Genomic DNA, 17,653 nt, shown 5'->3' with positions numbered 1-17,653 from the left:
GGAAGAAATCATATTTTCAGATGACTTGTAAAGGGCAAAGAAAAAACCCAAAATTTCAAAATTTCCGTTTAAGTCTCATAAGAAAAGGAGAAACAAAGCAAGTGAGAGAGAAAACTATGAGAACCCCCCCCACCCTGTGATTATCAGCATACACACTCATCAAAATTTGGATTATTAGAAGAGAGAGGTCTGTGGCTTCCACGCCGTGGTTTTTCTTCTCGGTATAAAAGCAAAGTTGTTTTTGGTATGTGACAGTTTCCCACAAGCCAGGTTGATCCTTCTGTGTCAGTCCAAGGTGAGTGTGTGGCTCTCCCCTACCAGATGCAGGCTGTGGTGGAGATGACAGGGACGTAGCATTGGGGGGTCAGGAGCCCTCCAGTACATCTGGAAACACTCGGCTACTGTGGACCCATCAGGTAAGGTCTTTTGAAACTAATAATTCTTGTACTAAGTGCAAATAGGTAATCAGTCTTTGGATAGGGAAAAACATAAGTAAATTAGCCAATTGATATGCAGGTGGGTAGAATTTTTTAAAATATATCAACTGCCAGTCTATGTACTCAGAGCTTTAGACAACTTGAAATGCTATCCAGGTAAAACTGAAAGTTCTCTTGTTCTTCCTCATGATGCCTTCCATCACGCTGTCTCTCTGCTCACCTGTCTTTGTTCCCTCTTTCTGTCTTTCTCACTTGAGTTTGCCAATTTTTTTTTTTTTTTTTTGAGGTAGGATCTCACTCTAGCCAAGGCTGACCTGGAATTCACTATGTAGTCTCAGGGTGGCCTTGAACTCATGGTGATTCTCCTAACTCTGCCTTCCTGGTGCTGGGGTTAAAGGTGTGCGCCACCATGCCCGGCTCTGTCTTTCTTCCTTGACCACACTCTATTCCTGTCTTTACCAAGCTCTGACCATCTCCTTGTCTATGTCTCCTCCATCTTGGCCACATTCTATCTACCATCTGTCCTCCATTTCTTTCCCTCCAGCTCTCTCATTTTTGGTTCAACTTTCCTCCTGTTTTTCTACCCAGCATCCAGCGTGGAGATTTGTACGCAACTGGTGCTTAATAATCGTATTTCACGATTTACATTTTCCAAGAATGGGCATCAGGTACGTTTGTCCCAGTAGCAGAAAGATTGTGAGCTGTCAGGTCAGGCTGCGCATTTAATTGAACTTGTGCTTGTCTCACATGAGAGGACACATGCCCCTCTCCTGGAGGGTACTTCACAGCACAGTCAACCATGGTTTAGCACAGGACTGCATGCCTATAACCAGAGTCCATATCCAAGAAGCAAAGGCTGCTCAGGACTATGGTGAGCTTGTCTCTGCAAGCTCGGCACTGTGGCACCGTGCTTGGCATGTACTAAGTGCTCATTAAGTGCTAGCCGTTAAGTATCTTTCAACCAAATTAAGATCCTGCTATATGTTGATTTTGTTCCTGCTTTATTCAATCCCACCATGCCTAGCTAAATTAATGCTGTTTTTATGGTCCACTAAAAGCTGACCGTGTGATATTTTATGTCTGTCATAATTGTCCTTACATTGTTGTGAATTTTGATTGCATGGATTAAATGCTGACTGTTGGACATTTGGGCGGTTTCTGATTTTTAAACATCCTTACATGGCTCCGTAGGTCCTGAAAATAAGTTTCTGGGAAAGACGGGGTATACATTTTTGAGGTTTCTTACCCTTTCTGCATACTGCTCTTTCCAAACGTCCTGTTAAATGCTCCCTCTACTCAGGCTAATCTTAGGTGTTACAATTTTTAATCCTTTCCTAGCAAAACAAGAAAATTACCAAGCTGTTAAATTTTCATTCTCTGATTGCTTTTAGTGTCTATTGGCGATTGGTGTTTTAGGGGGAAGATTTGTATCATCATGCCCTTAGTACTAACTAATAGAGTATTCTCTTTTTTAATTCTATTGATGTGTTATAGGTCTTTATTTGGAAAGGATATTAACCTTCTGTTGGCTATATGTATACAGCAAATATTTTCCCAAATTCATCATTTGCTCTTTCTATTTATTTATGGTGCTTTGTAATGCTTATGTATTTTTACCTATTCAAATAGGTTAGTCTTTTCTTATGTGGTTTCTGTCTCTGGTTTTATGCTTGAAAAGTCTTTTCCCACTTGAAAATAATATAAATGTGACCTCATATTGGCTTCTAGTCTCCTTTGTGGCTTCATTTTTTCCATTTACTGTAGAGGTTATGAGTGTGGGTATTGGAGCCAGACTGTCTGGAACAACCCAGCCTCATCCAAATCATCTGTGTGAATTTTAGCCAGGCACTTAACCTCTCTGTACCTCCATTTCCTCATATATATTGTGATGAATATAGTAGTACCTACCTCAAAGGATTTTAAAAAGGTTAAATCTATTAATAATAGTAAATACTTAGCACAAGGCCAGACCCACAATGGTAGACATTAAAATGTATCTCTTCAGAAGCTGAACTTTAGTCCCAGCACTTGGGAGGCAGAGGTAGGAGGATTGCTGTGAGTTTGAAGGCAACCTGAGACTACATAGTGAATTCCAGGTCAGCCTGGGCTAGAGCAAGACCCTACCTTGAAAAATCAAACTAATAATAATAGTAAAATGTATCTCTCCAATGGATCTAGAATTTACTCTAGTGCATGTATGATGATGGTGACATTTCAAACTGGGAAAGGAAGCATTAGTGGGAAAATAGACTAATCGTTCAATCTATTCAATCAAGTTATTTTCTCCTAATTGGCTCAGAAACATTTGTTAATCCATCCTGCATGATCCCTCATGTTGAAATACTGCATTCATCACAAATACCATTCCCTCTATGCACAAGTGTATGTGCCAAAGCTTCCTACACTGTTCTGGTCTTCAGTATGTATCGTGTACAATGCCCACACTTCTTTGCTAATTGTTGTTTTGCAATGGAATTCAATACCAACCCATGGGTATCCGTGGTACCTAGCTCTCCCTTGGTAACATCAATCCTCCAGCCTGAGGCCAGTGACTATTCTTATTTGAGTTAATCCTCTCCCACACTCTCCCTTTTCCCTCCCCCCCCCTCAGTTTTTTTTTTATCAGTGTCTTGTCACTCTGTTCTCTCAGTATCTCTCCTGCTCTTTGTCTCTCATTATGATCTTTCCCTATCCCTCCCTATACCCCTTTCTCTCTCCATCTCTCTCTTCTCTGTATCCCTGTTTCCCCATTCTCAGGTCTGCAGCTATCTATTACTATCTCTAGGTACCACCAGATAGAGGGACATTTGTCATCTCAAAGTCCTTGCAGATACCTTAGGAGTCACACAGACATAGGTCAAAGGGGTCCTTGCCCACAACTACCCCTGCACTCCCCTCCCTAGTGTAGAAGCATAAACTGAATCTCAGAGATGGATGAGAACACCCTGCCCAGGCCTCAGAGAGATGCAAATGCGCTGTCAGATTTGAGTCCAAGCTCAGATCTCAGGGCTGTCAGCAAAACCCTGGCTCTGCCTTTCTACCACTGTAGGCCTCAATTTACCCCTTGGTACACAGGAGGAGAGTAAAGGGAGCCCTAGGATGCCATTAACCCTTCTGCCTTCTCACAGGTTGGGCCTGGACTTGGGTAGGATGGTCCATGTGCATGGCCTCACAAAAGCTGGGCTGGGTGGGGCTCTGGGCCCCATAGGTGGGGAGGCCTAGTTGACCAGTGGGTGATAATAATGGAAGGATGTCAGTAAGTCTGTGTCCTCAAAGCTGGTGCTGGTCCCTGCAGACCTCTATTTTGGGACCCTTCCAGAGATCTTGGTGGTAGCCTCCCTCCATGAATCCAAGGCCAAATGCCTTCTTAATGCCTTCTTCCTTCTGTAGGAGTACTATGAGCTTAGGAACATTGTCCCAGGATAGACAGGGAGACTGAAGCCATGGAAGTGTACATTTACCAATCACTGACATTTTGCTTAGCATTTCATATGTACTAACTTTGGAAAATGGCTCCTATTACTGTCAATTTACATAGGAGCATCAGAGGAAGTTAGCAGCAGAACCTGGCCTCCAGCTCAGGACAGGAGAAGGATCCTTCTGATCCTCTGCCTTCATGAAGCCCAAGAAGGAGGCTAAGAGGGGCTTGCTGCCATCCCAGGTCTAGTGGGCGGGAGGCCTTATGAACTTGTGAGCTCCCTGTCTTTCACGACATTCTTGATCGTTTGGATGCCAGGGACATTGGTCTATACATACAGAAAAGTTGAATCCATAAACCCTACAGAATATATACTTTTGAGATTCTGGGATCCTTTGGATCTAAGAAATGATGTGCTATGATTCTGAGGGTCTGCTGCTGTACTATTTGAGGATCCCAGGAACCCCACGCGGCCTCTCTGGCACTCACTTACCTTCCTACCTGGGGCCTCTATCATCAAAGAAATACTGGGTTGCAGAACCTGGGGCTGTGTGGCCAGGTGGACGTCACCCACCACATCCGCCAGCACTCATATCACCCCCTTCCTTGGCCTAGTGGGCCGCAGGATGGGACAGCCAGTTCTCGGAACGAAACTCGTGGGGTAGAGAATCTGCCCCCTTCTCTTCCTCCTAATTGCCTATGAAGCCCAGTGCATCCGGCCGCCATGACGTCAATGGCAGAAAAATCTGGGGAAACTGGGGCTGTGACAACAGGACCTAGATATAGACCCCGATAGGAAAGCATAATCTATGTCCCAGAAACATCTTCTATGCAGCTTCTGAGAAACCGAATCAGAAAGGGGCACCCAACAGACAGTGCAGGAAGCTGGCTGGCCAACCAGCCCTCCATGTCCCCACCACCATCGCTGCTACCAGACAGACCATATCCAGGTCCCCTTTCTGAGAATATACTGCTGCTTCCTTGAGTCACACAGGTCTAGATGTGTTGGGGAAGGAGATTTCTTATAATCTCTGGAAAAACGTCCAGGCAGCTTCAAAAGTGACCATGGGCTAGCCACGTGGGCCAGGCATTTGTGTTGAAAAAAACAGCTACTAACCAAAAGTAGTGTGCATTTTCTCAGGCTGTGGTAACAAACTATTACAAACTGGGTGGCTTAAACAATATAAATTTATCATCTCACAGTTCTGAAGGCTAGAAGTCCAAGATCAAGGTGTCAGCAATAGTGGTTCCCTCTGTGGGCTATACAAGAGAATTAGTTCAAGGCCTTCCTCCTAGCTTCAGGTGATTTTCTTTGGTTTGTGGAAATATCACCCCACTGCTGCCTTCCTTCATTTACTCATTCATGTTCTCATCTCACCATTGTTCAAGACCCATGTTCTCAACCTCCATAGACATAGACTTCTCATTCTCACACTAATACTTTTTTTTTTTTCAAAGTAGGGTCTTGCAGTAACCCAGGCTGACCTGGAACTCACTCAGTAGCTCAGGATGGCCTGGAATTCACAGCAATCTTCTTACCTCAGCCTCCTGAGTGCTGGGATTAAAGACATAGGTCACCACACCCAGGAGAGAGAGAATGAGGGAGAGAGAGAGAAAGAGAATGGGCATACCAGGGCCTCCTGCCACTGCAAACTCCAGACACATACACTACTTTGTGCATCTGGCTTTATGTGGGTACTGGGGAATTGAACTCAGGCTTTGCAGACAAACACTTGACTGCTGAGCCATCTCTCCAGCCCTAATGATTTTTTCTTATTTTTTTTATTTTTTATTTATTTTTAAATTTTTTATTTATTTATTTGAGAGCAACAGACACAGAGAGAAAGACAGATAGAGGGAGAGAGAGGGAATGGGCGCGCCAGGGCTTCCAGCCTCTGCAAACGAACTCCAGATGCGTGCGCCCCCCTGTGCATCTGGCTAACGTGGGACCTGGGGAACCGAGCCTCGAACCGGGGTCCTTAGGCTTCACAGGCAAGCACTTAACCGCTAAGCCATCTCTCTAGCCCCCTAATGATTTTTTTAAAATTATTTATTTGTACGTGTGTGTGTGTGCACATATGAATGTGCCAGGGTCTCTTGCCACTGCAAACAAACACCAGATACTTGTGCCAATTTTTTACATCTTGATGACATGGGTGGCTAGGGAATTGAACCCAAGCCAGCAGGTTTTGCAAGCAAACACCTTAAGCCACTTAGCTATCTCTCCAACCCCTCATTTCTTACATTAATGTTCTGACCCCTGAGACACAATGGGTTTAATACTTGGGTTCTTATATCCATATCACAGCTGTGACAACCCTTGTGTGGTGATAGCAAAGAAAAGAAGTAGCAACTGCTTCCCAGAACTCTTCAGTGCTCCGCTGGCCTGTTCTCAACAGCTGTGGGCCCCAACTCGTGCACACAAACACACACACAGAGCAGTGTGCACATGGGCACATCCACTTCCTAGAGAAAGAAGCAGAGGACCTGGAGAGATGGCTTAGAGGTTAAGGCCCCTGCCTGAAAAGCCTAACGGCTGGGTTTGATTTCCCAGTACCCATATAAAGCCAGACACACAATGGTACATGCATGTGGAGTTCGTTCGTAGGGCTGGAGGCCCTGCCACACCCATTCCCTCTGTCTCTCCTCTCTCTGCTTGCAAATAAATAATTTTTTTTTTTTTAAAGAAAGAAGCAGAGGTCTCATCTGGGCATGGTACCACACACCTGTAATCCCAACAGTTAGGAGGTAGAAGCAGGAAGATCAAGCATTCAAGGTCAGCCTAGAAAACTGAGCTACATGAGTTCCAAGTCTGCCTGGGCTACTTGAGACCCTGTTTCAAAAGAGAAGGATGCTGTCTCAAGTCACACCATGCAACTCTGCACCTGGGTGTTCTCTTCAGTAAAATTGGAATTGGACTGCACAGTTCTAGCTCTGGATTCTTCCCTGAGTGGGACTACAGGATCCCAAGGGGGGAAAAAAAACCTGCCATCCAGGGAGTATGAGAGCTGCAGAGGGTCTGGGCTACCATGTGAGATTTGGGGAGAATAGTAGAAAATTTTGGCATGGCGAGAGGAATAGGAGGTATGGGCATTTAAGGCAGGGTAAATAGGATGAGCCAAGGCTTAGAAACAGGCTTTGAAAACAGAGATGGAGGCAAGTGGGCATAGGGGCTAACTTGAGGAGTTCCCACAGGGCCTGAATCAAGAAAGCCTGCCCCCACTTCTCTCTGGCATTTGTCATGCTAACTAAATGCAGGACAAGAGCACAGAGAGGACCAACCTGTATTATGACCCTGAGTTCTACATTCTTCAATTCAGCTACCTACCAGCATGTCTATCCATATTTCTAATGCCTGTCTCAACATCCATTCACACCTAGTGATCACACTCAACTTTGTTTCCCACCACCCCCTATATTGTAATTTCAGCTCTGTCCTTTTCAATGGGCATGCCAGGGCATCTAGCCATTCCAGACGCATGTGCCCCCATGTGCATCTGGCTTACATGTGTTCTGGGAAATTGAACCTGGATCCTTAGGCTTCACAGGCAAGCACCTTAACCAATAAGCCAGCTCTCCAATCCTTTATCCTTTTTTTTGTTTGTTTTTGTTTTTTTTTTTTTTTGTTTTGTTTTTTGAGGTAGGGTCTCACTCTGGCCCAGGCTGACCTGGAATTCACTATGTAGTCTCAGGGTGGCCTCTAACTCACGGCGATCCTCCTACCTCTGCCTCCCAAGTGCTGGGATTAAAGGCATGCACCACCACACTCAGCTTATCCTTTTAAAAATATTTATTTATTTGAAAGAGGAAGATGGAAAGAGAGAGCGAAAAGGTGCGCCAGGGCCTCCAGCACCTGCAAATGAACTCCAGATGCATGCACCACCATGTGTATCTGGCTTACATGGGCTCTGAGGAATTAAACCTGGGTACTTAGGCTTCATAGGCAAGCACTTTAACCACTAAGCCATCTCTCCAGATCTCTATCCTTTTTTAAATAATTTATTTGTTTATTTATTTATTTGAAAGACAAGAGGAAAGGAGAGAGAGAGAAAGGGCCTGCCAGGGCCTCTAGCCCCTGCAAACGAACTCCAGATGCCTGTGACACCTTGTGTATCTGGCTTACATGGGTCCTGAGGCATCGACCCTGGGTTCTTTGGCTTTACAGACAAGCACCTTAACTGCTAAGCCATCTCTCCAAACCTATTGGGTTTTAAAATATATATTTATTATTATTTGTAAGCAGGGAGAGAAAGAGAATGAGAATGGGCACCCCAGGGCCTCTTGCCACTGCAAAAGAATTCCAGATACATACACCACTTTGGGCATCTGACTTTACATGGGTACTGGGGATTCAAACTTGGGCAGTGAGGCTTGCAAGCAAGTGCCTGAACCACTAAGCCATTTCTCTGCCCTCAGTTCTATCCTTTTATCTGTTCAGGCTCTAGAAGTTGCCTTGACCCCTTCTCTCACACCCTACATCCAAGCTACCAGCAACTTCTTACTTCATCTTTAAAATAGACTCAGAATCCATCCAGATCTTGCCAGTTTCCCTGGTACCATCTGGGTTGGTACCAGCATCATCACATGCCTAGACTGCTGCAATAAACTCCTTACTAGTCCTGCTAGTTCCCTAGAGTCTTCCCTCTCAAGGCAGCCAGCTATTTTTTTTTTTTTAGTCTATGCCCAAGTCACTGAGATAAAATTGCAACCCCAGGAGAGAGTCCAAGACCAGCCCAGGAGAATCAGCAAAGACTGTGCATCTTGTGCAGGACACACAGGGGTACAGGGGCGCTGAGGTCCCACAAACCAATTGCCCATCTCAATATTGGAGAACACATCCACAATAAGGCTGTGCTGCCAAGCCAAGTGCTGGACTCCATGTGGGGGTGGTGGTTAGCAAGAGAGAGAGGGTGCAGCAAGCATAGAAGGGGGCTGGGGTGCAGTTATAAGGTCCTTTGGGATATGCCACAGCCAACACCTGCTCTGAGCAGAGATGTATTCATTATTCAAGTGGTTGAGTATCTCAGACCACTCCTGGGACACATGTGACTCCATACCCATGTTTTCCCTGCAGCCTGTCTTCAGACAAGAATCCAATGCCCAACCCCAAGCCAGCCAAACTTGCGGCCCCCTCTCTGGCCCTTGGCCCATCTCCAGGAGCCTCACTTAGCTGGAAGGGTACACCCAAGGCCTCAGACCTCCTGGGACCCAAGAGTCTGGGGGGAAACTTCCAGGCTCGGGACCTCCGAGATGGACCCCACGCCTCCTCTTCCCCCTCTTCTTCCTCCTCAAAACCCCTGCCATCGTCGCAGCTGCAGGTGAGGCCCAGGGACCAGAATGGGGTAAGCAGGGTGGGGTACCTGAGCCTACAGGTGTCGACCTTTACTTTGGCATGCAGCGGGAGGGGGCTGGCTGGGGCACAGGAAGTGGTTTCTGGGTCCCAGGCAAGTCTGTGACTTATGCAGATGTTGCAGGGCCAAGAAAGTCCCCTCTTGACAGGCCTCAGAGATTTGAAGCTCTTCCCAAACTCCCAATCCCTGTCTCAACAGAAGACCCTATAATAGTCTCACAAGCATAGCCATGTCCTTATTCCCATGTAACAAAGGAGATGGCTGGGACCCAAGGTGAGGTGACAGGGTTGGGGCCAGCTCTACTACTTTATTTATTTGAGAGCGACAGAGAGAAAAAGAGGGAGAGACAGAGAGAGAGAGAGAGAGAGGGAGAGGGAGGGGGAGAGGAAGAGGGAGAGGGCATGCCAGGGCCTCCAGCCACTGCAAATGAACTCCAGATGAGTGTGCCCCCTTCTGCATCTGGCTAACGTGGGTCCTGGGGAATCAAGCCTCGAACCGGGGTCCCTAGGCTTCACAGGCAAGCGCTTAACTGCTAAGCCATCTCTCCAGCCCCAGCTCTACTACTTTAAATTGTATGATCCTGACAAAGTCACTCAGTCTCCATAAGCCTCAGTTTCCTCAAGTGTGAAGTGGAGATGCTCATAGTACCTGGCATGTAGGACTCTAGTGAGGAGATCATGAGTTAGACAAAGAACCATGAGGATAAGGGTGATATCTCATGGCACCACCTTCTCCCTCCAGCTTCCCACAGTGCCCCTTGTCATGGTGGCACCCTCTGGGGCTCGCCTGGGCCCCTCACCTCACTTGCAGGCACTTCTCCAGGACAGACCACACTTCATGCATCAGGTATGGACTCTGAACAAGTTGGGAGGGGAAAACAAGAACCATAGGGAGGGACCCCAAGCCAAGCTGAGCCATAGCTGTTATGTGTTTCCCAGTTCTCCACAGTGGATCCCCATGCCCAGACTCCTGTGCTACAGGTGCGCCCACTGGACAGCCCAGCCATGATCAGCTTCCCACCACCTACCACTGCGACTGGGGTCTTCTCCCTCAAGGCTCGACCTGGCCTGCCACCTGGTAATACCTCAGCCTGCTCCCCATGGCTTCACAGAACCCCAAAGTCTTCAAATCTTTGAGCATGTGCAGTCTATTCTGAATAATCACAGCCCACAGAGGGTCAGATCTCAGAGTAATGGAAACCCCAGCCTCCAAAAACTGTCAGGGTTAGAACCTTGAAGATGTAGAATGTCAAAATCACAGAACCACATATCTTTACAGTTAGTCAAAATATCAGCATTAAGCCAGGCATAGGGGCACACACCTTTAATACCAGCACTTGGGAGGCAAAGGTAGTAGGATCACCATGAGTTCGAGGCCACCCTGAGACTACATAGTGAATTCCACGTCAGCCTGGGTGAAAGCTCCAGAGTGAGACCTCGAAAAACAAAATAAATAAATAAGTATCCGCACTAGCCAAGGGCTATCTTTGAGCTTCTCTGCCAAAAGCCATGGGGCATAGCAACAGCAGTCTCCTGGGAGTCAGAGTCTTCAAGTCTCAAGAACAATGGAGACCTTTTGGGCCAAGCTGCAGATCCTGATCTTTTCTTACCCCAGGAATCAATGTGGCCAGTCTGGAATGGGTATCCAGGGAGCCAGCTCTGCTCTGTACCTTCCCAAGCCCAGGTGTACCCAGGAAGGACAGGTAAGTGGGCAAGATTGAGAAGGAACCTTTTGCCCCGTCTACCCCTCCTGTGACATCTTCTATCCCCCCTGTCAGCACCATTTTGGCCACACCCCAGGGACCCTACCCTCTGCTAGCAAATGGTGTCTGCAAGTGGCCTGGATGTGAGAAGGTCTTCAAGGAGCCAGAGGAGTTTCTCAAGTGAGTCTACCCAGGCAAGGGGGTCCTGGTTTATGGGCAGAAGTCTGGGGTATAGATCTCAACTCAGGCCCCTGATAGATGATAAGATGGAACTGGTAAAATCTTAAGAGTGGAGATGGAAAGATGACTCAGTGGTTAAAGGTGCTTGCATGGTCTGTCAGCCTAGGTTCACTTCCCTAGTATCCACATAAAGCTAGATGCACAAAGTCATGCATGAGTATGGAACTGGTTTGCAGTGGCAAGAGACCCTGGTATGTGACTCTGGACTCTCTCTCTCTCTCCTTCCTTTCTTCCCTCCTTCTCTCTATAAGAAATAAATTTTAAAAATCTTACAAATGTAGACTTAAATCCCTTTTTCTTCCCTCCATAGGCCCCAGTTTCCTCTTATACATAAGACATAATAATAAAAGAGTATGCTATTATTTGCCTCCATTTTATAGACAAGGGAATGGAGGCCAAACAGGATAGGTGTCTTGATCAAGCTCACCCAGTTCCTGAGTGACAGCTGGGATTTGAACCCAGGCAGCCAGGCTCCAGAATCCAGGCTCCTAACTGTTTTGCCTTCCTACCCCTCATGCTAGCACACGTGATTGATTCCCAAAGTCCCAGCTCCTCTAGATGGCTACTATGGCCTCCCCTCTGCCTAATATTCATTCTCAGTTTTTCTCTCTCCCTTCCTCCCCTCTTCACTCGCACACACCATTGTATTTCTCTAACAATGCTCTACTATTGGCAGCAATGCAGCATGTCCTGCCCTCTTCATGACCAGGCTTTTACACAAACTATCTCATCCATCTGGAATGCTGTTCCCACTCTTATGCCCTTTCTGCCATCTCCAACACCTTTTCCAAGCTCAAGGGGGCAAGCCTAGGCCTGCCAGTAGGTGGGAGAGGGAGACAGAAGGCAGATGGGTGAGGAGCTGAAGCTCTCAGGATAGACCTCACAGAGGGTCTGGGCTATCCCCAACTGGAATGCTAGTCCAGAAAGACAGACCCGCGATGGTCAGCTTCATGGAATCTTCCCCCTACCCAGGCACTGCCAGGTAGATCACCTCCTGGATGAGAAGGGCAAGGCGCAGTGCCTCCTTCAGAGAGAGGTGGTGCAGTCTCTGGAGCAGCAGGTAAAGCTTGCAGGAATGGCTAAGGTGGAGGATGGCCACCAGACCCAGGAACTAGGCTCACCCAGGACGGGGGCTGCATAAGGGGAGGAAAAAGGAAGGCACTCCCAGGGAAGGACAGAGCCAGAGCAAAGGTGTGGCTAAGAAAGGCCAGGTGGAGGCCTAATTTTGATGCCCACTGTCACAGCTACAGCTGGAAAAGGAGAAGCTGAGCGCTATGCAGGCTCATCTGGCCGGGAAGATGGCACTGACCAAGGCTCCAGTGGTGGTAAGTGCCCCAGGCCCAGAGGCAGCAACTCTGACTGCTGAGGAGCAGGGGAGGAGTCCTTCAGGGGCAGGTGACCCCTTCACACACAAGCCCTGTCCTTTATGGGCTGTCCCCAACTCCTTAATATGCCAAAACTGGGAAACCTCCCCACTTGCACTTACAAATTCTTTGATGCTGTGATTCCAAACCATTATTATTCTGCATTTTCAGAGCAATAATAAAGAGCCACATACAGAAGGCAGACTGCATGTCATTGCCCCCCCCCAAACACACACACACACACACACACACACACACACACACACGAGCGCGCGCTGTATAACTCACAGGGCCCTTTGCAAAAGGAAAATGTGGGATGGAGAGATGCCTTAGTGGTTAAGAAACTTGCCTGCAAAGCCTAAGGACCCAGGTTCAAGTTCCAGTACCCATGTAAGCCAGATGCACAAGGTGGCACATACATCTGGAGTTTGTTTGCAATGGCTAAAGGCCCTGGTGTGCCTATTCTCCCTCTCTCTCCCTCCCTCCCTCCCTCCCTCCCTCTCTCTCTCTGCCTCTTTCACTCTCTCTAATAAATAATTTTTTTTTAAAAAAAGGAAAATGTGGGGCCCCTGTTCAAATTTCAAGGTAATCTTAGAACATTAAATAGTGTAAGGTCCTGTATGAGCACATGAATCACACACCCATGAAGCTCTCCCTGGGTTCTAGGCATTGATTCTGAGTACCTTGTGGTGTTAAATTATTCAAGAGTCATGCTACCACTATGAGGTTTCATATCACTGTCCTACAAATTCACAGATGAAAGCAATTGTGGCCAGGAAGACTTTTCATTCTCCCAAAATCACAGTTAGGTGCTAAGGAAATCCAGTTCAGCCCCTGCTCATGGCCCCAGCATCTGCAGCTACACAGCATGCCCACCTTTGTATGCTATCCAATATGGTTCCTGCAGTTTTGTGAAAACCCACAGAAGTCTATGACTGAGAATAGGATACCCTTACTCTCAAAAGCACTGAATTTAGTGGGAACCCAGGTTCAACTCCCCAGGATCCACATAAGGCAGATGCACAAGGTGGCCCATGTGTCTGAAGTTCATTTGCAGTGCCTGGATGCCCTGGCATGTCCATTCTCTCTCTTTCTCTCCACCTGCTTCTCCCACCCCCCTCTCTCTCACTCCTAAATAAATAAAAATAAAATATTTTTAAAATAAGCACACTAATTTAAGATAAGACAGGGGATGAGAAGATGGTTCAGCAGTTAAGGGCACTTGCCACTTAAGTATGAGGACCTCTCAGGCCAGAGATCACTAAATTTGACTCCCTAAAACCCATGTAAAAGGCTGGATGTGATCACACATGTCTGTAACCACAGGGGTGGTAGCTGGGGAACAGAGACCAGAACATCACTGGGGCTCACTGATGAACAGCAGCTCCAGGATGAAAGAGAGACCCCATCTCAAACAAATCATGGATGAACAATAAGGCTACTAGACATTCTCCTCTGGCCCCCACACATATGTGCATGGGGCATGTGTACACACATGTGTATATGCCACACATCATACACACCACACATATACTCTACACACACATGCCTGTGCAAAAAAAATAATAAAATAGAGTAAAATAATAAGATAAAATGGAAGGCAAGATTGGTGGCTCATGCCTGTAATTCTAGAACTCCGGAGATGGAGGCAGGGAAAACAAGGTCATTCTACACATATATATCTATCTACATAACATATCTACACAGATAGTCTGAGGCGAGCCCAAGAACACATGAGATCTTGTCTCAAAAATAACTACACAGCAACCAAGCAAACTTATTGAAAAATAAAATGAAGGGGCTGAGGAGATGGTGCTGTAGGTAAAAGCATTTGCTGCATAAGCATGAGCCCCAGAGCTCAGAAAGCCAGAGAGTGTCACATGATCATCTGCAATCCAAGCACACCTATGGTGAGATGGAAAGTGAAGATGAAAGTCTCAATATGATGGAGGATGATGGAGAATGGAATTTCAAAGGGGAAAGTGAGGGGGAGGGTATTACCATGGGATACTGTTTTATAATCATGGAAAATGTTAATAAAAATTATATATATATGAAGAAAGTCTCGCAGCCCAACTCACCTAGCCTAGTGTACACAGCTCTGAACAACTAGAGACCCTGCCTCAAACAAGGTGGAAGGCTAGGGATGCCACTCGAGGTTGTCCTCTGACCACGTGCACCTACACACATACACCTCGTACACACAACACTCACCACGCACGTGCACATCATGCACACACACACAGTACACATGCACATATAATGCTGTTTAATTTGAAGAAGGAAAACAAAACCACTTAATTTAACCCAGGTGCAATACTGCACACCTAATAATCCCAGAACTCCAGAGGTAAAACCAGGAGGATCAACAATATGAGGTCAGTCTAAGATATATAGCAAGACCTTGTCTCAAAAGAAAAGAAAGGGGGGGGTTGGAGGGATGGCTTAGTGGTCAAGGCATTTGCCTGCAAAGCCAAAGGACCCAGGTACGATTCCCCAGGACCCACGGTAGCCAGATGCACAAGGGGGCGCACGTGTCCAGAGTTCATTGGCAGTGGTTGGAGGCCCTGGCATGCCCATTCTCTCCCTCTTTCTCTGAATAAATAAATAAATAAATAAAGATATTTTTAAAAAGAAAAGCAAGGGGAAGAACAAGAAGAAAGAAAATAAGATGAAATGAAAACTATAAGCCTTTGGATCATCAGTCCCTCTCATCTTCCCCCAGGCCTCATCGGACAAGGGCTCTTTCTGCATTGCAACTAGTGGCACCCAGAACAGCATTGTTCCTGCCTGGCCTGGCCCCCGGGAAGCCTCAGACAACCTGTTTGCTGTGCGGAGGCACCTTTGGGGCAGCCATGGAAACAGCGCTTTTCCAGGTAAATATAGTCTGCACCCCACCTGGTGACCCCAAGATCCTATTACCAACTGTTGCAGGAGGGTACAAAGATGCTCCATATTCCCTTTCCCACTGCACCTACCACCCAGCCTTGGAAACACACCTGCTTACAAAAGCTTTCTCTTAGCACTCATGTGTCTTTAATCACCCACCCTTATGGCCACAAATGGGTTATTCAACCGTGTCTCTCTTGAGAGCTCGAGCCATGCTCACTTTTTGGCTTCAGTTACTTCATTTGCTCCTCAGGAGGGAGGGACCTAGGTTAAGTAATTCCAAAGAACTCACCATTCCTCCTCTTCCCATGGAAAATTAGGGTAGATTTTCCCCAAGCTTACAAACTCCCCCTCCCATCTGCCAGGCCTGGGCTATGAGTTTACCAGGAACCATGGCTTCTTAGTGTCACGGTTGTACCACTTACTGTTTACATGCCTCTGGTGTGCATGTTAGTTCAACTTGGGGAGAGCTATTTTGACAGGCGTGCTACAAAGAGGAAGAGATCATTTCTGGCAGGTATTCAGCAAACAGTGGCTATTGCATGACCATATACTGCCCCCCTGGGTATTTCAGGTTCATAATGGAGGCAAGGGTGGGACAGGGCAGGAGAAACTCCTAAATAGAACCTGATTCATCCCAAATCTACAGAGTTCTTCCACAACATGGAATATTTCAAGTTCCACGACATGCGGCCACCTTTCACCTATGCCACTCTCATCCGCTGGGTAAGCATGGCCTTCCAGGCCTGAGTAGGGGGCAGGAGAAAGGGAGGCCTGCTTCCTACACTGCCACCTCCCTCTGAGCACCCTGACAGTAGACTCCTACATTAACCCCTTCCCCAAGAAGACCAAAGCCAGCCTCAGATGTGATCCTCCTGCTGGCTTCACCCCAGACATGTTCCCAGACCCAAAACTACCACCAGCCAGGCCAGAACAAGCCAAATTCTGACCCTGAAACAGCCCTTTCCAAATGTCCACTGTACTTCACACCTTGATCCCCCTTGCTCCACATCATCTCTCCTTCTCCTCCCTTGCCTCAGTAATTCTACCTCTGGGTCAAACAGCCCAAGGTAGGTTGCCCCCTCAGGCTCAACTTTAGAGGAGCCTATCCCTTACCCCACCCCACTGCAACCTCCAGGCCATCCTAGAAGCTCCTGAGAAACAGCGGACACTCAACGAAATCTACTGCTGGTTCACAAGCATGTTTGCCTACTTCAGAAACCATCCGGCCACCTGGAAGGTAAGTGTCTCTGTAGCTGGTAGTGGCTCAGATGACCAAATGCTGCCAATCTGGGGCTGGGCTCTAAGGCATGTGGGGAAAGGGCAGGACCTCCATGAATGACTGCCCACCCCATCCTCATCCCAGTTGGCTGATCTTCTTCCTTCCCCAGAATGCCATTCGACACAACCTGAGCTTGCACAAGTGCTTTGTGCGGGTGGAGAGTGAGAAAGGAGCAGTGTGGACTGTGGATGAATTTGAGTTCCGCAAGAAAAGAAGACAGCGGCCCAGCAGGTGCTACAACCCTACACCTGGCCCCTGACCTCAAAACCAAGGAAAGGAGAAAAAGTGGACAGGGGCCAAACTGGGGAGCCAAGGTAGGGGCAGGGATTGCAGGTCCTGGGTATGTCTACAGAGACCAGGAAGTAAGGTGTCCCTGCTCCCCAGCTAGCTGCCCTCCTGGATCTTCTGCCCTAAGGTTACTCGGAGGGGCGCCAGTCCCAGCCCTGCCACCACCCCCACCCCAACTCCTTGATAAGGGCTCCTCAGCCAAACACACAGCCTGCTTTGACCACTCTCACAGCCGCAGGCTGGGAAAAGTGACAGATACCCGATTATAAGCCTGTCCTTGTACTCAACCCAAACCCTAAAACAAAAAGACCCTGCACTGGCACACTCAACCTCCCTCAAAGCTACATGGTCACACAGTCACACACAAGCACAGTCCTGTCAACTCATACCCAAAATCCCGAACCCACGGCCAGCCTCTGCGTGCACAGGTACAGAGTTATACACAGGTGTGCACTGAAGCAACATCAATACCCTCGTGATCACAGGGCCCCCAAAGTCACACAGGTATAACTAGTCATACATAGTGCTGGAGCTCTCAGTAATATATTCAGTCATAGACACAGTCTGTCAGAGCTCACCTAATTTATCTCATATACACAGAATCTCAGTGTCTCCCAATCCCATCAATACACACTGACTTGCCAAGATGTACCCCATGTCTTACAACCCAACCCACTCCCCT

The 17,653-nt window shown here is 47.4% G+C and overlaps 1 protein-coding gene across 2 annotated transcripts; it reads left to right on the top strand.

The window, feature by feature from the left end:
* The first annotated feature begins 8,939 nt into the window (after window positions 1–8,939).
* On the top strand, window positions 8,940–16,942 carry Foxp3 (forkhead box P3). Of its 2 annotated transcripts, XM_004670067.3 has the most exons (11): window positions 8,940–9,173; window positions 9,948–10,052; window positions 10,145–10,283; window positions 10,821–10,908; window positions 10,984–11,088; window positions 12,121–12,208; window positions 12,393–12,473; window positions 15,238–15,388; window positions 16,051–16,127; window positions 16,540–16,641; window positions 16,793–16,942. In XM_004670067.3, the coding sequence occupies exons 1-11, from the start codon at window positions 8,952–8,954 to the stop codon at window positions 16,940–16,942; spliced, it is 1,308 nt and encodes a 435-aa protein (XP_004670124.1). In that variant the 5' UTR covers window positions 8,940–8,951. The 2 variants fall into 2 exon arrangements, with proteins under 2 accessions (XP_004670124.1, XP_004670123.1); XM_004670066.2 differs by lacking the exon at window positions 9,948–10,052 and having other exon boundaries at window positions 8,952–9,173.
* Window positions 16,943–17,653: the final 711 nt, after the last annotated feature.

The sequence above is a fragment of the Jaculus jaculus genome, chromosome X (assembly GCF_020740685.1).
Source record: "Jaculus jaculus isolate mJacJac1 chromosome X, mJacJac1.mat.Y.cur, whole genome shotgun sequence".
NCBI lineage: Eukaryota > Metazoa > Chordata > Mammalia > Rodentia > Dipodidae > Jaculus > Jaculus jaculus.
The sequence above is the reverse complement of the archived record's forward strand: the minus strand, read 5'-3'. Positions and strand labels throughout refer to the sequence as shown.

What these genes read in the sequence shown, in the direction of transcription:
- Foxp3 (XM_004670067.3), top strand. Translation starts at nt 8,952, where the DNA reads ATGCCCAACCCCAAGCCAGCCAAACTTGCGGCCCCCTCTCTGGCCCTT. An exon ending in TGACCAAGGCTCCAGTGGTG is followed by an intron (nt 12,474 to 15,237) that starts GTAAGTGCCCCA and finishes ATCTTCCCCCAG; the next exon opens with GCCTCATCGGACAAGGGCTC. An exon ending in TGGAAACAGCGCTTTTCCAG is followed by an intron (nt 15,389 to 16,050) that starts GTAAATATAGTC and finishes CCAAATCTACAG; the next exon opens with AGTTCTTCCACAACATGGAA.